The sequence below is a fragment of the Haliotis asinina genome, chromosome 13 (assembly GCF_037392515.1).
Source record: "Haliotis asinina isolate JCU_RB_2024 chromosome 13, JCU_Hal_asi_v2, whole genome shotgun sequence".
NCBI lineage: Eukaryota > Metazoa > Mollusca > Gastropoda > Lepetellida > Haliotidae > Haliotis > Haliotis asinina.
Window position 1 is genome coordinate 54,058,302 of NC_090292.1, and position 21,079 is coordinate 54,079,380.

The window sequence follows — 21,079 nt, forward strand, 5'->3', positions numbered from 1 at the left end:
AAATTTTACATCACATCGGCAGTATTACAGCCATATAGCGATGAAGACAAGGTAATCACTTTAAAATATGCGTCGACAAAGGACGATAAACATAACAGGCCTACCATATATAACAATGTCGGTGAGTGAGTGAGTTTAGTTTTACGCCGCACTCAGCAATATTCCAGCTATATGGCGGCGGTCTGTGAGTAATCGAGTCTGGACCAGACAATCCAGTGATCAACAACATGAGCATCGATCTGCGCAACTGGGAACCGATGACATGTGTCAACCAAGTCAACGAGCCTGACCACCCGATCGCCTCTTACGACAAGCATAGTCGCCTTTTATGGCAAGCATGGGTTGCTGAAGACCTATTCTAAACCGGGACCTTCACGGGTAACAATGTCGGTTGAAATATCACAATACATATAGCCAGTGGGTACTTTTGCTGCAGCTCTCGATTCCAAACTTTCATATAAATTTGCACTTTATCTACATTTATTCAAGTTTAAATACATGTATAGCACTCGTGTTTCATTGATGCCATCGCATTGATATTGTTTTGTGGAGATATCCATCCCAATTCAGGACCTATATGTCTAAAATATTTAAAGATTGTCCACTTAAACGTTCGTAGCCTCAAAGAGAAATTGGATATTTTAAGAATTGAACTGTGAGACTATGATGTAGCATGCCTAAAAGAAACATTTAGGCTAACTGACTCAAACAACATCGATGTGAGAATCTCTGGCTTTTACCTTCCATTTCGTAAAGACCGGCACACCCGCGTCGGCGGTGTGGCAGTCTATGTGAAAGACACTATTTGTGCTTCAATCTTTAATGAATGATTTGGATGTGGTCGGGCTTGAGGCAATATGCATACAAATTAACTGTAAAACAAGAAAATATCTGATCGGAACATTTTATCGCGCCGATAGGAGCTCCGAATATTGGAACTTGATTAATGAATCAAAAGGTAACACAGTTCATCTTAACATGCAGACAGTTATAACCGGTCATTTAAATATTGATATTCTCAAAGTGTAATAAAAAAAATATAAAAAATAAATATAAGTTATTACAGCCTTCGGCAAATAATAAGAAATCCTAAAAGAATAACCCAAAATAGCAAAACGTTGATCGACTTAATATTTATATCCCGTGTCGACGTTGTCAGAGATTCTGGTGTATTAGATCCCATATGTAGTGACCACTGCCCGGTATTTCACAGAATCCGTAAAGAAACAATACATCTATTATTATTCCTCGGCAGATGTCCATAGTTTGAATGGTAGCATCAAAGGGATAAACTCAAGTACGCTTTTTTTCTTCACAGAACGTCGATGACACTACGGAAAACCTCACATCCTTAATATTGTTTGGAATATACCCCAAATGAAACTATAACAGTTAGAACTAAAGATCCGGCATGGATGAATAAGGAAATCCGATCATTAACAAGGAAACTCAATCGTAAACATAAGATGGCAAAAAAAACGAAACCGTCCTAATGACTGGTTTAAGTTCAGAACGCTCCGTAACAATAGTTTCAAGGGTTAGAAATCCAAAACGTGCCTATGATGCTAATGCTGAGAAATAATAATCAAAGTTCTAAAAAGTGGTGGCAATTACTTAGGAGTTAAATAATAATAATTGTGTTTTAAGTGACAATTGTCACATTTCGTATCATATAAATGTTCATCACTGTTTGTATTTTGGTAGCAGGCTTTCAGGAAGTGCTCTTAAGATCTCTTAAGATGATAATATTCCACTGCTAGAAGATTCCACGTTGATGGCGATGGTCGTTGGTGCTCGAAATTTCAGAAATTATTGACTGTATATATAAAGGCTAGTTGTGTTGTTGATACGGAAATACACGGATGCAGGTGAACTGGAGTAAACACCTGTCAGCCTCTCCGTCAACGCTTGATCTACATAACCGCTGCCTTACCACTCGCTGTGTTACATTCTGCATAACGGTTCATCACTCACATCAAGACTTCCATGAGTTGACATTGTAGTTGTGACCCATTACTTTAGAATTGACTCAGTAGTCTTGTACATGAAGGCTCTGTTGTGAATCTGTGTATTTTGCTTTGTAACGTGCCTTTGTTTTTGCTGAATACATTGAAAAATCTCAGACTTGTCAGTGTTATATTTTGCAGGTTTGGTGGTAATTTCTTACACATTTTGTCACGCCAAATTTTTAACCGCAATAAGATATGATCTATCTCTTGTATCTACATTACTCAACCCCTACTTTATGTGTTGGCTTCTACATACCATTTCATTCATGTAAATGTTTTAATTTGTGCACATTCTCTGAACACGTATATTATTGTTTGTATCGTAAACCGAATGATAGACCAGCCATTAGACATGATATTAAAGTAGCCATTCTTAGATGATTAAAGGTCCCGTAAAACACAACTTTGCACAACCTTTCGGTATGCACTTACCGAAACAAATCATCAAAAATGCAAATTCAACCTATACGCTGGGGGAAAAAAGTGGCTTCAATAGCTACACTGCGCCCATAACGCGTACGCAGTGAATAGGTTCGCCGAGCTAGAAACAATATGCATGGCTGGAGTATGAGGTCGTGAGCAGTAGTCTAATTTTGGTTGTGTACACAAACAAGTATATAATCTACTCGTTACATGAAAAACAACTGTTGATTGTGATAAGCAGCCTTTGTCACAGAGAAAGCTCAATGCCTGGGTTAATGACAGCTAAATGTCTGCCTGCCTGTCTACTAAAGACAATATGCAATACACAGCTTCAATCGTTGACGACATGCAATTTGTCCCAGTTTCATCCAGTTGGATCCGACGGAAAACAGGTGCAAACTCTTGTCAGTTTCAAGTCCTGCTTTGTATTTGGACGAATGACAATTTCCAGCCACGCAGTAGTTCACCATCTCTACTGAGGTGAGTTTGATTGGATCGAACGCAAATTCAGAGAACTTGTATTTACAAAACCAAACATCTCTATATACATTCTTTATGGATAACAACATCTCCTAGGGTATATTGACGGTATGTGAATCCATACTGAAACGACGTATCAAGTACAATAAAAGAAGTTATTACCCATAAAGAATCTTACTTTTTTGTGACTCGCCATACTTCTAAAATGCCCATCTAACAGATCATCTTTCTCTACGCACAGTGAGCCCTCATCGTATCAGCAAATGACCCACCCAATCGCAATTGGATGCAGCCGTCGTACTGAGTATGACTTGCGAGGTCGTCTACAACAAACTGGCACCACTTCTGATCACCCAAGGTCGGGTCGTCCACGTATGACGTCAAGAGCAGATGACTGTAAGCTCTGATGGACCCAGAGAGACTGGAATCGAGTCGTCTTTAGCGATGGATACAGGTGTACCGTCAGATTAGCGGACTGCAGACATAGAGTCTGGAGACGACGTCGTGAACCGTATGTAAAGTGTTGTGTACAAGAAGTCGACAGATTCGGGGGTGGAAGTTGCATGGTTTGGGGTGTTATCTGTGGGAACAACCGTTCCCGACTTCTGGTCATCTGTTGAAACCTCACAGCTGCTGCTTACCGCGACCAGGTGCTCACCCGTTCAACTCGTTCCTTTCATGGCGGCTCATGGTCCAGATCTACAGTTCCAGCATGATAATGCTCGACCATACCGCGATGTTGATGTGACAGTGACAGATTTTGTATATTTGAACATGTTGTATATTGATTAGAATTCATCTAAATAAATTCTCCTAAATTCATTACATAGTTTTAGTCATATTATTTAACCTATTACTCAGCCTGCCTTAATTATCACTCACAGCCAGTTCACTGCTCATGCTAACCGCATGTTCACCACACAATACAATTACATAAGCCCTTCCCACTTAGGTCCTTTTGTCTTCATAGCCAGCTTTGGCAATCAGCTAAGCTTTACACTTTTACACATTACAAGGTTTGTGGTCACTCCACATTCAATCGTCAGTTGTTGATATGACATGTTGATTGCTGGGACATATCTTTGGACAACGTCTTTGGATCGCATTCTGAGGTAATTTGGCTATTTTATGTACTTATTGTTCATGCGCTATCATATTTGGACTTATCTAGTACTTGTATAAGTGTTTGCTATTCTCAAATGCATAGTACTGTGAATTTGATGTTCTTATTGGTGTAAATGGCCCAATAAATACTCTGCATCCATTATAATGTAATATTAATAACATGATTGATATAAGGCAAGGCGTGTGAACACAAGTATAGCTTTGTAACCATGAATGAATGAATGAGATCTTATTCTTGCATTGTTTGATATCTTGCTCAGCTACAGCCAAATGTGTATGTTTGAATACTATATCATTGCTGAGGATTCTTTGTATATGTTCGTTATTAGCATGTCTGTACATATAAGTGTTATTATTTTCTCTACAGACAATCATTTGATAGCGTCCCCAGGTGTGAAATAAACCTAAGCCCACACACCTGGTAGGTTTATGTATTGTTTATATACCAGTATGATATAACTCAAATGGAAGACATTTCGTACACAGTAATTGGTTACTGAAGAAACAATTTTATAACGTTACAGCATAATTTTATGTATGAATAATATGTGTATATCTGTCTAAATAGCACGTGTATATTGCTACATCTATTGTATTGTACACCTGATTGTTTCAGGGTTATTGTTTTCATCTGTACTCATCACAAATAAACCGTTGGCCCTTGACGTACAACGAAAGCAGTTTCAGTTGTTTGTGCGTGACTGACACAGCCCTGCTACATTGACACGAAATTCCCTTCAAAACGCTGGGATCAACGTCATGGACTGGCCATCGAAGTCCACTGACCTTAATCCAATAGAGTACGTTTGGAATGCACCTGGGAGAAGGCTTCGTGGTCTTAGGAAACAACCTCAGAATTTGCAGGAACTTGGCGCTGCCTTGCAACAGCAATGGCGCAGAATCCTCAACCAAACTTTCCATGTTTTTAATTGTAGAATAGGTGTCTTTGCAATGCATGCAATATTTCATTTCAATATCAAACGTGTTCTCGTCACGATATGGCTTAGATATTGCCGATGTGGCGTTAAATATTAACTCACTCACTCACTCTCCTCACGATATGACTGACATATTGCCGATGTGACGTTAACTATTGACTCACACACTCACTCACTCACTCACTCAATACACATCACGTGATTAAAGGCATACATCAGTTCCACAAAAAACGTGTCATATTACTTCTTTCTGATTCGTTGAAAATGTTTAATTGTTTCTTTCATGAAGACATCAAAATATTTCATTTGTAGCTGACGCTGATGTGGAGTCCTCATCGTCAACACTGGTTACAACTGTGTCGACAGTAAAGCAGCATGTAGCCTGCGTTCGTCGTGCACTCTCCCCACTTAGACCAAGAGTCACAATACTGATCCATGTCAAGACACGGCGGACCTGCAATGTTGCTTTACAACGTTATTCACTTCGACAAAGAACTAGTATATTTTTCAGGTTGTTTTCACTGGTGTTTTAGCGCGTTTTCACACTTGCCATCATAGCAACATGTACATACTCAACAAAATAAAAAACGTAGCACCCACACAACTTGTGACATTTGGAAGAGGAAAAAGGGACGCCAAGTAAGCCGTTCCAATGTGTTGCTGGTACGTCACCGGGATGATATGGTTTTATGCCGTATTTTAGCAATATTCCAGCAATATACACCGGAAATGGGCTTCACACTTTGTACCCACGTAAAGTATTGAAACCGTGACGAGCGAACGCTTTAGCCTCTAGGCTACCTCACTGCACTTCCAGGCTGAGGATTACCTGGAGTAGTTGTAGTCGTAGTGGTAGTTGTAGTAGTTGTAGGAGAGGTTGTAGTAGAGATGTAGGTAGATGTAAGGCGGGGTGTGGTTTTTGTAGTCCGTAAAGTAAAGTTGAAACTTGTTGCACAGAGACGAGTGTTACACTGGACTGTGTCACAGCACTGGAAGCAGAGCCTTGGCTGTGTGTCACGACGACCTACCATAGTCTGTATGGTCTTGTACATGTCACAGATCTGTGGAAAACAGACGTAGCTGTCATTATCAGATACATGTCCATGTATTTAGACGTGTCACGACGACCTATCATGGTCTGTATGGTCTTGTACATGTCACAGATCTGTGGAACATAGAAGCAGCTATCAATATCAAATACATGTATATGTATTTAGACATGTGTCACGTCGACAGGATCGTCATTCAACAAAATCTTGATTTTCATGACACCCCATTCACAACTGCATACAGGATACAGGTGGTACGACGGTGTTTCTGTCGAGCAACTCAAAATCAAAACACTCATAATTAATGAGCTTGGGTTTGCCTTTGGGAATTAATCGTCGGAAAGCAAATGTGTATTTTCATATAGAGCGTCAGTATATATACCTACTTTCACATCCAAGTATATAGGTGTCGTGGTCTTTGTGGTCTATATATTCTATAGTATATAAATAAACATACCTGCCTGCTTTCACATCCAAGTATATAGGCGTGGTGGCCTCTGACATCTATATAGCCTACAGTATATAGACATACCTGCCTGCTTTCACATCCAAGTCTGTAGGCGTGGCGGCCTTTGTCATCTATATACTCTCGGGTGAAGCAGATCTGTAACACGTACAGAATGTATCAGTTGCGCCTCAAATGTTCTACATTTGGACATTGTAAGCGTTACCAAATAAAACTGTTTAAGGTTCTTGGGCGTTTGAGATTGGATAACCTAATGGTTAAAGAGTTCCCTCGTCACGCGAAAGGTTCGAGTTCTATTTCCTGAAAGGGTACTGATAATTTTTGGTGTCCCCCGCCGTGATAATTCTCGGATATTGCTAAACACGACGTCTGATTCACTTCCTCACTTCATCGTTCAAGCGATCACATTGTGACATGGCTAAATGTCTTGTTAATGCTGCATTATGTCAGTTAGATTGAGGGTGGTGAGCGGGAAGTAGACTGGGGTTAGTCAATATCAGCTGGCAATGTGCCGGTATTGTGACATGGGTGTATTTACTGTCCAAATACCTCGTCCCGACCACACATTTCATAGGTCGTGCAGGACTCGGGAGAAGAGGCGTCGTTGCAGGATATACACAATACATCGTTGTCTGGAAACAAACATACACTGACGTTGTTATACACAGTGACATTGCTGAGTGCATAGACGTTATGATATACAGTAGTGTTATTGCCTACATTGACGTTATTGCATACAGTGACGTTATTACAAACAATGACGTTATGATATACAGTAGTGTTATTGCATACAGTGACGTTATTACAAACAGTGACGTTATGATATACAGTGACGTTATCACAAACAGTGACGTTATAATATATAATACCGTTATTACAAACAGTGACGGTATAACGTATAGTGGTACCATAGCACACAGTGGTGTTATTGCAAAGAGTGGCATCATTTCTCAGTGACGTTTTATATACTCTAGAGTGTTATTACACACAGTGTTGTTATTACAAGCAGTAACGTCATGTTCTTTTTACCCACAGTGATGTCATTGCTATGGGTAACGTAATGACGAAGATTAACGTTTCTGCATATGCCCAGCCTTTATTACAAGCAGTGACGTCGAGATTCACTGTGACGCCATTACACACTACGGCGTTGATATAAACCGTGATGTTATTGAAAAAAAGAGACTTTATTATACCTGCATTACATACACTGATAGTTGATACTTGTGTCAAAATCTTTCACGAGTATTCTCTCTGCTGTACTTACTGACAGGTGCTCCCACTGCGATGTGTCGTCCTCCAACACAGGCGGCTACCAGCTGCAGAAACGCGATAAACATGGGGATGTGTTTACTGTTACTAAAACTAAGGGCATGACGAAGCTTCAGTTCACGCGGCATCCTGAAACATTTACTTAGATAGACTGAAACCGGGTGACTGAAATCATTATAATTGAAACACTGCCAATCAGTCACTCGCGCCCCATAACATCATGCTGAAATCTTGATATAACACAGTAATTAAAAAAAATAAGGGAGTGTTATCGTGCTGGATATCAATTGCGATGTGACCCGTGGAAAGGTGTGGATCTAAAGAGATCATTACACGAACAAGTGTGTCATACGATTTATCCAAAATGACTGATTCCTTTTTATATAAATACATAATTTTGCAAGTGTTGCGTGCAGCTCGCATGTCACAACCACTCGAGTGTATTGCTATTTATTACTGTCTATGTTATTTGTGCATTATTGCAGTGCAACTCGATAGGCAAGTGTGCCGGACGGATAATTGACGCCATATTCAATTGTTTAATGACGTCACAGATGAAGAACTACAGAAACTATGGCTGTTAATCATAAGTGATATATGATATGTATGACACTGGTTACGTTTCACCACATGGACAATAAAACATGTTTCCTCACCAGGTCCAGTTTATATCAGTCACTGTCTGTGCAGACACCATGTCTCATTCGTTCAGAGACAAAACACGATAACCTCCTAACGGAACTATTGAGAGCAGGCTAGTGTTACACGAGCAGCACAGAGCATAACTTTGTAGGAGTATCACAACACGTACAAAGTACCGTCTGTGCACTTACCAAGAGGCGGGGCCAAAGGCTGAACTTGAACATTGCTGGACCTCTCCAGATGGTCATGAAACGTACGAACAAAAACAGCTTCAGTCAGACTTAACGAAATACCGCCATGACCCACAGACCTTATCATGGACGGATTAAGAAGGTTAGGTTATCATGCAACAGAGGACTGATTTAGGAACTTCTTTGTTTCTGAGGTCAAAGGTAAACTACATTTATTTTCCTGTGTTCTCGATGGGTTTATAACCGACCCAAACAATAGATATTAATAGCCTAAAACGTGTTGATGTTTTACGTCGCACTCAGGTAAACATGCAGACTGGAGGATAGTGTGTGTGTTAGAGGTATATGTGAGTTAATTAGGTTTACTCCGCACTCAGCTAAACTTTGTGTGAGTTGCAAATATGAATAAGTTAGTTTAGGCGTACCCGTCAGTCAGTCAAACATTCAGATCCTAAGACGATATGTGTGTTGCAAACATGAATGAGGGAATGAGGTTTTTCCCTGCACTCAGCAATATTTACACTATATGCGGGTGGGCTGTTTATAATCGAATCTGGACCAGACAATCCAGTGGTCAACATCATGAGCATCGTTCTTTCAAAATGGGATATGATGACATGTGTCAACCCAGTCAGTGAGTCTGTGCGGCTGAACTCTGCGGTCGCCTCTTACAAGCTTGCGACACTGAAGACATAGTGTAACTTGGGTCGTCACGATTGTTGAAAGTATGTGTGTGTAAGCGGTTGTTGTTGAAGTATGGTTGTACCTCCCATTGTCATTGTTTCAGCCATATGTGTGTGTATGTGTGTGTATTTGAGTGAATGTCTGTGGAGATATGTGTGTGTGTATGTGTGTATGCGTGTGTATGTGTATGTGTGTGTTTAAGTATGTGTGTGTATGTTTGTATACGTGTGTATACGTGTGCATGTGTGTATGTGTGTACGTGTGTATGTATGCCTATGTGTAGGTATGTGTGTATGTGTGCATATATATATCTATGTGTATATGTGTGTGTATGTGTGTATGTGTTTCTATACGCGTGTATGGAGTCTATGTGTGTCTGTGTGTATGTATGTCAATGTGTTTGTGTATGTGTGTGTGTCTGTGTATGTGTGTGTGCGACGATCTGATAGTTCTTCTCTATTGGTCAACTGTTGTAAACTCTCAACAGGGTCTTTCAGAGAGCTAATTCTGACGTGCAGACAGCGGAATGTTCAGCAATCAGGTATCACAGCTGATTACAAGTGTGATGACGTTAACGACGAAGCAGGTGTTAATGTTAGTGTTGATTACAGGAACGTTGACAACTGTCACTCATGATGTCTGAGAAGTAAAAGACATTCGACGGGTGAGCACTGTGGTCTTAGCTGTTAATTAGTGATCACAATATTGGATCACACCGAAAAAAGACGCAAGAGGTTTGGGATGGTTTGACGGTCTTTATTGTTTGTGTACTTTTTGTATATTTTTGCATGCTCATATGATATAATGAGAAACTGATGCAATAAGTATGTTCTCTAAAGGTAATTTTGGTCGAGCCCATTTTCCTTTCTGAATCATTAGTGAATAAAAAGATAATCGTAAACACACGAAGGCTACCCTACAGTTTATTATATCAACTTGGGATAAATAGTTTTCCTATGGGAAGTGATAATTTTCTTTGTTCACAAAGTGGGTAGATTGAGACAAGGGATAAGGCTTTGCCTCATGTACCCAATCCGAAAGATGTCGGCCCCTCTTAATTTTAGAATGACACTCCCAGTATGTTAAGACGGTCTGAAATTCGACCGATTAGCTCATGATTCCACGGATCGGTACTGTTGAATGTTCAGAAATTCGCCGTAATCTATGAGATAGAAGATATTATATTTATACTTGAATACAGGTGTGTTAACCTCTCAGCAAGGTATACAGAACAGAGTTGATTACAGGTGTGTTAACTCCTCAGCAATGTGTACAGGACAGAGTTGATTACAGGTGTGTTAACTCCTCAGCAAGGTGTTCAGGACAGAGTTGATTAAGGGTGTGTTAACCTCTCAACCAGGTGTATAGGATAGATTTCAAGACGGGTGTAGGCCACGTTGAGGTATATAGGATGGAGCTGATTACAGGTGAGTTAACCATTGAGCCAGGTGTGTAGGATAGAGTTGATTACAGGTGCCAGGTGTATTCGAAAGAGTTCAAGACAGGTGACATCCACGTTGCACGGCATATAGGTTGGAACTGATGACACATGTGCTAACCACCCAGCCAGGCGTATAGGTTAGAGTTCACTAAAGGTGGATTAACCTTCAAACCAGGTTTATAGGATAGAGCTGTTTACAGATGAGTTGACCATTTTGCCTGGTGTATAGGAGAGAGTTCAAGACAGGTGCTAGTCACTTTGCCAGGTGTATAGGACAAACTTGATTACAGGTGAAAGTCACTGTGCCAGGTGTATAGGACAGAGTTGATTACAGGTGTGAGTCGGGCGTGACACGACCGGCTGTAGACGCTTTCCTCACTTACTCTGCAGGAAAACACAGGGCACTTTCAGTCTATATACACAGTGTTGACATAGTTGTATAAACATTAGCTCTTTCTAAAGTAGGGGATACTACAAATACCCTTTCAAAAGTGTCAGAAGTATCAAATCTAGTTATAGTAAGTAACACATTATGACCGGAAGTGACGTACAACACAAGATGTTATGACGGCCGACGATCTTGGTGGACGATGGGTTAGATGTGAAAGTTGACGTATTAAGGAGCAGTCATGACTTACACCAATACATTCATTCTCTCCATGAGACAAACAGTGTACAACGGCAGGTAACCACGACAATCTATTGATCTAGGTTTACAATGGCGAGTTCAACACGGTGGAATGACGTTACCCCAAAGACACCCTCGATATCTCCGATAATTCTCTACTATACCCTGGATGCATCTAAGGCCGATACTTTTATTACCTCCATGCATCTTTATCCAATCAGGTGTCTACGCTGGGAAGTTGAGCGTACAAATCACAGTTCACTTTCGCTTGTAACGGCGGCCTAGCTGATTGGCTACTGTGAGAATGTGGAGCCAGCAAAGGGAGGTAATACAGTTATCGGACCGAAACGCAGATGCCACCAGGGTATGGTGGAGATTTATCGGAGCGTAGATCCTGGACATATCGAGGATGTCCCAAAGTCGAAACGTCGACCCATGCACCTCTTGACACTTAACAACAAAAATTAAAGAGGTTATGCCGTTAAAACTACACAGTGACCTTTTTCCCAACAGTCTGAAGTTTCACAATGCGATCAAACGTCAAATCTGTCATGAGGCGTTAGTGTGACGTTGGCTTGACGTTCATGTCAACGTCGTCAGTTACAACAACTGCTGTAAAGGAAGTGCAGTGTGAGTTATGACTCGGCCTAGTATACCACTGACGTCTGTTAGCAGTACGGCGATTTATCGGCCCGGCAAGAACACGTGGACGATGGAGACGAGTTCGAATCGTCTGATTCGTTACCAGTACGCCAGTATCTTGATGAACCGTTACAGAAATGTCGCCGTTTCAGCTCCGTTTGCTCCTGGTTTCAAATCGACTGATCCAGCACTCGTGTCGTTGATCTGTGACGTCCTGAACGGTGTGAAACGCCAACAGCAACACGACTACTGTCACTCGATCCGAAATCTGATCCTTACATACATGGACCAAACACATCACCAGCCGTACGTTACAGACACCACGTCCCTACATCAGACACACACAATAAGTCTGATCCTGTAACTGAATGAATACCACTGGTCCACAGGTCTAAGTTATGTTTTTCAAACACGACGTTTCACGTTTTTCGTATTTTTAGCATTATCATTCACGTTCTTTGATCCCCTACTTATTTCAAAGAGCATACATTTGTATAAAGACGGACAGTCTTTTCACACCCATAAAAACAGTTTGTACATGATTTGTTACAAGAATAATTAACATTTTCATGTAGAATAACGTCAACGTCAGCGGTGGCAAAGCTGGACAAGAACAGAGGTTACTGTAATGAGGCCGACGACGGTGGAAGATGCAGCGACGTTGACGCTGGATGAGGGCACCACGCGGCTGTAACGTTGTCGCCCCGGAGACCTGACAACATGAGTGAGTGAGTGATTGAGTGAGTGAGTATATTTTACGCCGTAAAGTTTATTGTAATGTGGAAATACTTGAATCTAGGCGACATAAATCAATGATTGACATCATGAGCATCGCTTTACGCCATGAGTTCATGTGTCAAGTATATACAAAGCACATTTAGCAAATGCTTTATATGGTCGTGTAGGGAACGTTATGGTTTTCACGACGTTACAATAGTTTGTCAGAGCACATGGGCAATAAACAGATACACCCATCGCTGCCCAGATATGATAACATCAAGTGTAACAGCTGGCTGCTAGTACTAGTCTACCCCAGAAACTACCAATACACCAACATCATATTTGAACACTATAGACATTTGTTTGACCTGGTTCTGAAATGGGGAACCTCCTCGTCTGGAGCCGTTACAGTGTCAGAAACGACGTTATTCCATGTCCCACCGTTGCCGTAGCTGACCTGCACGTTATGGTTTGGATATTCCGTGTTGACGTTCCACCTCCGACCTTGACCCCTGGAAACAACTCCATTTTCAATTATATCAAAGTTGGATTCTCTGAGTGATAATTCAGCTGTTATACGTAGTAATTCTGCATAAAGTGTTTAAATAAAGCAACCATGAATCATTAACATACCTTGCCCCTGGTAGAGGAAGTCGATACGCAACGCCAAGACTGTCCAAGAACGGTAACTCTTTGTACCCAAGTGTGTTTGCAAAACGACTCCAATCCTGAACACGTGACGTATTTCTAGCCGTGTCGTCACTGACGTTCTCCCACTTGGCTCGGTGCCAGGCCCTCTCTGCTACAGCCAGAAGTCTGGGGTACAGGAGCCCTTCCTGCTGGCCCGCCGTCCGTGTCATCTCACTGAACATCTGCGCCTGAATACCTGTAGCAACAACGAAACTGAAGTCTCGCCCGTCGATCATAGGCAAGTAGTAATGTAGTAATGTATTACTCGACCTTTTCTCCCTGAAGATTTCGAGAGAATTAATGTGGACTATGTTATTTATGCGCATTTGGAAGGCTTGTAAACAAGCTCCTTATAACTGACCTCTCTATTATGTTAGCTTAACGATGTGCCCAAGCGTTGAGGCGGAGTTTGGACTGCAGCGATGTGCCGGGATTTCGTCTGGAAAACTCACAATGTCCCCAATACAAACCATTGTACGAGCGCTTCATTTAATTTCCTACACCCTCCCAAATAAACACCAGTCAACGTAGCGAGTAAGTATTTTTTTAAGCAAGATTCCAGCATTATCACGGCCAGGGACACCAGCAATGGGTTTCAAATGTTGCACCGAAACTTTCACCATTTGGCTACCCCGCCGCCCAACTGTCAAAGCTATAAGGAACACCGATATATCACGATATATCACGATATATATCACGATATATATCACGATATATGTCATGTGCACCGATACCTATGACGTTGCGTGGACGCTGTAATGGCAGACACATGTCCGGTCCCCGGGCACAGTAGCCCTGTCGTGTGAGAGGTTCCCCTGTGTAGGTGACGTCGACGTTGCTGTACACATCGTCCGGCATGTACCAGAACATTTTCCTTGCATCTGTGTATCGAGTAGCCCAGAACAAGCCGCGTTCTCGGGGGTCGGGCTCCTGGGGGTGATCCAGGTACAGGTGGGTGGAATGGCCCAGCACTACCTGGAGCAGTGAGAGGCACATTTAGGGGAAGTCATGTTGACGGATGGGGCTCAATAAGGGTTGGCTCATGTTGAGGTGTGGGTAGAGTTATGTTCATGGCACACATAGTACAAACCTTCCATTGCCGCCTCGTGCCCTGGCTGTCACACCAACCTCGTCTACGTGTGTTACATCTACCTTGTACACCTATCACTCCCACCTTGTATCTCTTCCACGGCCTACTTGTCTCAACTGTGCTACACACACCTTGTATCCCCTGTTCCACACCCATGTCTTATCTTGTATATACGGGTCTCATCCAACTTGTATATGCGGGCCACACTATATATACCCATATATACCCTTGTGCCACACTCCCCTTGAATACCTTTTCCATACCCACCTGTATCCCCGTGTGCCAAACCCACCTTGTATCCCCTTGTGCAACACCCACCTTGAATACCCCTGCCATACCCACCTGTATCGTGGTCTGACACATACACCTTGTTTCCATGTGTCACACACACCTTGTATCCCTGTGTGTCACACCTACCTTGAATACCCCTACCATAACCACCTGTGTGTATCCCTGTGTGGCATCCCCCACCTTGTATCCCTGTGTCACGTTCACCTTGTATCCCCGTGTGTCGCACCCACCTTGTACACCTGTGTGTCACACCAACCTTGAATACCCCTGTCACACACACATTGTATACACCTGTCATACCCACCATCTATACCCACCTTGTATACCCCTACCAAAACCGCCTTGTATCCCCATGTGCCACACCCACCTTGTATCCAGCATTAGCCATCCTGTAGGCTCTGTTCGCTCCTCCATCGCTCCAGGCATTGTTCCACACCATGGCAATATGAATGTTGGACAATCGACGGAGCGGGTTTTCATTTGTGTCCATCAGCCCATCCACCCATCCTGACAGGTTAATACGGAGATCTGCTGCTATACGGGACACCTGCTCCGCGAAGTACTCCCTCACTCCATTCCTGTCCAATCGTCGTCTCCTACACGCGGAAGAATTTACAAACACGTCTCTCACTTCACCGCCTACAAAGTGATACGTCCGCATAGGGTCCACATCTCGTCTCATTCTCTGCACCTCTTGGAGCACGTGACGGAGGAATCTGTAGGTCGAGTCCAGACACGGGTTCACCATATTGTCGTCAAAATTCTGAACAGTCATGAACTCTAGGTTGTCGTCTGCGTCAGTCAACAGGAAGGCGTCTGCTGTGGGGTCGCCGAGTTCACGGAGACGGGCCTGTCGGGCCTGCATTGCGACAATGGCGGCTCGGGAATGGCCAGGCATGTCAAACATCTCGATCACCTGGGACAGAGTGAACGAGTTATTACAGACTGATCTTAACCAAACTAGACTGATGACTTATATAGACAAAATTAAATATATTAAATATATATTAAATATAACTAAATTAATATATTTTAAATCCTTTGTTCGAGAATCGCTCAGCGCTCAGTGAAAAGTATAATTTTCCATGAAATAAAAAAAAATACACATTCGAATACAGAAGAGGTCTATGCAAAAATAATGCAATATGTGTGCGACATATTTAGAAATACTTTCTCTGTTAAACATGTGCCTGTTCTGTCGCGGTTTTCGAGTAACAAGTGTGACTGAATGTGAGATGAATATTTCCCATGTTCCATAACGTTCCCCTGGCAAAACGTCTACCGAACAAAGACACACAAAACATGTACCACCGAGAAGCCACTATACGCAAGAACCAAAATGGTTTTACTGAACTTGTAGCAATATTCCAACAGTATCAGGACGGGGGACAGCAGAAATGGGTTTCACATATTGTTGAATCAAAACAACGCCACATTAATAGACCGATCCAGTACCAACCGATAAGCCCCGCCCACTTCGTTTTTGACGTTGGTGGGGACAATGGCATCACAATGCCTTCACCGCCGGCGAAGCGTTCATTACTGAGAACAGTGTTGATGAATTCTGCTTGTGGTACTTTGGTATTCGTCGTATGTGAGTGATATTTAAAGAGGCAGATTCTCCGTATTTTCTTTTTAACATAACGTTTTTAATATAATTTAGTTGAAAGATTGTAACTGGCGAGTAAAATGTTGTTACATGCCCGATGAAAATCCGTCCAAATTAATAGCAGAGGATGGCTAACTGAATTATGTAATATTACAAAAAAAACGTTGTAGATCGTTTGGATATCTATAAACAGTCTCAGTAAACTTAGTCGCAGTGTATTTCCTTACACTCCACCACTGAATCTAACAAAACCTATGACCGCCCAATAAAAAACGAGACGGTTAAATAATTTAACCAATCAGACAACGGCTACTATTTAGGGATCGGAGGGACTTTCAAAATATTCAGATCACTGACACAGACCTCTCCACAAACGAAAATCCGCATATAACACAACTATTTGACCTGCGGTATGTACGCTTTTGGGGTTTCTGTTGACATGGTTACCATTAGCTAATATTTCCGCAAGATGACATCCTTGAATATAGCCAAAAACACCATTTTCAGCGACTGTTTACTCACCGTTGTCATGGTTGTACGTACGCCGTGTGCATCACCCGGAAGCGAGCGTACGCTAAATAGCATTCGGAATCGTTCGGGTACGAACCTTTCCGAGATATAAAGTTCAAAAGGTATGTGCGAATGTGCACTTTCGCGATTTGGCAAGCTGTTTTCTGATTGGTCAATCTCGAAGGTTACCTGACGCGACCTCCTATAAGGTTTTGCCTATAAATAGATTGTCAATGCTGCGTGTGGCGCCTTTATTTATCAATGGGATGTTTAAATGTAGTTAAATCAGTTTCTTCCTTTAATGAACAAACCAGAAAGTATATTTCACGTCCACGCCTTCGTACACTCTATTTATCTACATATATATGAAAATAAACAAAATCACAAACCAATCACAGCATTATAATGTAATTGGGCTTGTATACAGTATGTTTCCATGGATGTGCCTGGACATAACCAGAATATTCAGCTCCTAATTTGCAGCAATTCTCAGTGCAAGTTTTCTCATCAAAATCTGTACACGATCCTAAAATGACACAGGGACTGAACATATGGAAATGAATTAAATCCTTTCCAAATTTTTTTTCTACGTGTATTTTGTTGTGCAATCCTAATTTACAAACTTCCACAATTCTGGACTTCATGAACTGCCAACATTTATGTACGGGTATGTCACACCACAAAGAAGATCTAAGATACAGTGTGCACACGTACACTGACCCATCTTTTAGAAATAGGAAACCTGCGATGTAAATCTATGAACAGGGGGTGCACAGTTAGCCAAACAATTAGAGGGTTTGAAACAGAAGTACACTAAATAAAATAAACTTCTCTTTCTTCAGAGATATTTAAATACTAATTACTATTGTATCTAAGTTGCAAAGAATATATACAGTGGAAGCTGTCTAAACCGGCACTCATTGGGACTGAAGAAATAATACGGTTTAGCCAAAGTGCTGGATTTTAGAGCTGATGGTAAATGTACAAGCCATGGATGGTGTTGAGAACCTGCCGGATTGAACAGATGTCGGTTTTGACAGCTTCCACTGTACTAAATTCAAAGCATTCCGTCAATGAAAATACACAATGGCATTATTGTGTCTTAAACAATGGTAATATTTGTTTGATTTGATTTGAGACCATATCCCTGGCGGAGAAAACACGAATTCTGATCTATTTCCTTTTCTGAGATACTTACTAGTGTCATCAAAAATTAAAGTTATAGCAAAAGTTTAGGAAATACACATGAAGCTGCTCTAAAGCTTCCATCTCCTGCAAACCTGTGTACCTGTGTACCATTCACTGTAGAACTCATTTTCAATTAGAAGTCAACAAACCTTAAACAATTTGTCCAAAAACCAACATCTTGATAAACACTACTTTCAACATATGTCATATTTGGGAATACACTTTCTAAATATGACATATGTTGTATTTGACCACTTTCTAAATGGCATTGTGTAATCAAACACTACTTTGGCACTACATTGGTCACTTTCTCAAACGGTGATGATTTCTAAGCAGTATTAATCAAACTTGGGTTAAATATATGTTTAATATTCATTCAAGTGACATGAATAGTCAACTGAGAACTTTGTAAATTATTACGTTCCAATTACGTTCCACCATTTGTTTTTTTTTTTGTTTGTTTTTTTTTTTGCTTTTTTGTTGTTAATAATAATTTAACTGATTGGTGGTTCTTCTTTCGTAAAACCTTTTTTTCGAAAACACTATTTCTCACTGACCTGTATATGTCTGTCAGCAGCATATCTGATTATCTCTCTGTAGTCCTCAACTGTATAGAAACCGGAACCGGAAGTGGAGTTGTCTTCTCCTGATCCCAGCTGAGGAAGTAGGCAGTTTGTCTCTGATAAGTCATGGCAACGCCTCCCTCCAACCTGGAAGTGCAAGTTCTGTGATTGGCATGATCTGGTATTTCATTTGTGTGCAGGTGCAACACTTGAGTCTAGACAGGAAATTCGCAATTAAATAAAACTTTGAGAAACTAAACCAATAAGTCAAGAATCACAGAAATAGGGAGATGAAATTTCCCCTGTCTCCACCATCCTCGCTATTGAATACGTGCCATTTCTTAGAGTACAGCTCGCAAAAGTCCTTCTTCCCTCTACACTATTCACTCACTCACCCTGGTAAGCTGAGAAAGTCCTGATATCTCCAGACGCCACTCACTCACTCACCCTGGTATCTCCAGACGCCACTCACTCACCCTGGTATCTCCAAGCACCACTCACTCACTCACTCACTCACCCTGGTATCTCCAAGCACCACTCATTCACTCACCCTTGGTATCTCCAGACGCCATTCACTCACTCACCCTGGTATCTCCAAGCACCAATCAGTCACTCACCCTGGTATCTCCAGACGCTATTCACTCACCCTGGTAAGCTCAGGAAGACCTGGTATCTCCAAGCACCACTCACTCACTCACCCTGGTAAGCTCAGGAAGACCTGGTATCTCCAAGCGCCATCCCTCGTCATCTCCCAAGTGGAACAGGAACCGATTCATCTTGTAAGTCGCCATCACATTCATCACTTTCATCACTTCCTCTTTTGACCGGAAGTTGCGTGCTACCTCCATGTGTAATCCCCTGAATTAACAAAGCCAGACCGTGAAACATTTCCATGGCAATTGTTAATGTGCAAATTATAGTATTATGTACAGTCAATCTTTGTCTTTAAAGCTCAACTGCAATACATTGGAGTGAGCGTGCTCCGAGGTAAAAAAGAAAGTGTCATCCCTTCTTTCACTGCAAGCACAAAGACAATTTTACCTTTTGCAAGTTTGTTTAAAATATATAAAATAACTTTTCTTCTCATTTCTTTATTGTTTATCGCCGCACTCAGCCATATTTCAGCTATATGACGGCGGTCTCTAGATAATCTGGACTGCTTACTACAAGCATGGCTGCTGAAGATCAGTTCTAACCCGAATCTTCATTGATACTTGTCTCCTTGTCAGTTGTGTTGCCAAATGCCAGTGTTAAGACGGATCTTCATGAGTACTTGTCTAAAAAGCGTATTCATGGAATTACAAACGATATTCATGGGTATTTGTCTCTTAACAATTGTGTTGCCGAAGATTATTCTAACCCGGATCTTCACGGGCACCTTCATTGTGTCATAACAGATGAATTCTTGTACCTGTACTCGTATCTGGGCGCGTCCCTCACTGTTGCTCTGGGCACCTCTCCTGTGTACCTTCCACTCCCGTCTCGACACAGGCTCAGCAAACTCTGCACCCCATAGAACGCACCTGCAGGGTCACGTGACACTATAGTGACGACCTGCCTCCCAGGATCCACTGTCAGCGTGTATGCTTCCGGTGACGAGGTAATCACGCCATCCACTCTCACATCTGGGTTCCCGCGTCTGAGCTCGATGACACGTGACGTTGCTCTATTTCGGGACAGTGTTACCGAACTCATGTTGAGGGTGGCTGCATCAAGAAAGAGTATACGGCGGAGGTAAGGGACCGTTCAGAGTTTATGGCTAGGAGGGGTGGTGATGGTTTCAAGGGAGGGTCACGTTGTGTGCGTGTGCGTGTGCGTGTGCGCGTGTGTGCGTGCGTGCGTGCGTGTGCGTACGTGCGCGTGTGTGTGTGTGGAAGGGGTCACTTACTTCGTACATTAATTCTGGGGAAGTCATTCACATTGTACATGCAACTCCATGAAAATCGATTCAAACGATGCAAAGTGGGTAGTCTGAAAGAGGTAGAAGGAGTTCGTGCGTATCATTTTTTCGGATCTGTCAATTTGTCTGTATGATTTCCTCCAAACAATACGAACAAACCTGCGCATCTGTTTCTTTGACGATACTGGCAAGCTCGGTTGTTAACGGCGGTTTAGCTCATTGGCTGCTGTGGGAATGCGGAGCCAGGAAAGGGAGGTAATAAAATTACCGGGCCGAGCCATAGATGCACCAGTGTATAGTGTAGACTTATCGGAACATATACCCTGGAGATATCGAGGATGGAAGCAAACCATGGGTCCTAAAAGTTACATTTTTTTTAGAGAAAATTAAAGCTCCTATCCATTACAAATGTTAATTAACGATATTATCGATAACACAGTTATATATAACACAGATCGATAATCATTAATCATTTTTCCTATCTACGATATTTCCGATTATCGATGATTTCAGCCCGCCCCAGTTCCT

The 21,079-nt window shown here is 41.9% G+C and overlaps 2 protein-coding genes across 2 annotated transcripts; both read right to left on the reverse strand.

The window, feature by feature from the left end:
* Positions 1-5,219: 5,219 nt before the first annotated feature.
* On the reverse strand, positions 5,220-8,717 carry LOC137260488 (uncharacterized). The gene is made up of 6 exons (XM_067798155.1): positions 8,596-8,717; positions 7,758-7,809; positions 7,040-7,122; positions 6,557-6,628; positions 5,805-6,036; positions 5,220-5,429 (listed from the first exon to the last, which is right to left on the reverse strand). The coding sequence occupies exons 1-6, from the start codon at positions 8,650-8,652 to the stop codon at positions 5,314-5,316; spliced, it is 612 nt and encodes a 203-aa protein (XP_067654256.1). The 5' UTR covers positions 8,653-8,717; the 3' UTR covers positions 5,220-5,313.
* A 1,302-nt stretch (positions 8,718-10,019) lies between these two features.
* Positions 10,020-20,351, reverse strand: LOC137259991 (beta-hexosaminidase-like). Its single transcript, XM_067797668.1, has 9 exons — positions 20,063-20,351; positions 19,350-19,509; positions 18,646-18,798; positions 15,149-15,697; positions 14,135-14,375; positions 13,344-13,596; positions 13,079-13,222; positions 12,615-12,702; positions 10,020-11,104 (listed from the first exon to the last, which is right to left on the reverse strand). Exons 1-9 carry the CDS (start codon positions 20,344-20,346, stop codon positions 11,096-11,098), a joined length of 1,881 nt encoding a protein of 626 aa, XP_067653769.1. The 5' UTR covers positions 20,347-20,351; the 3' UTR covers positions 10,020-11,095.
* Between the last annotated feature and the right edge of the window lie 728 nt (positions 20,352-21,079).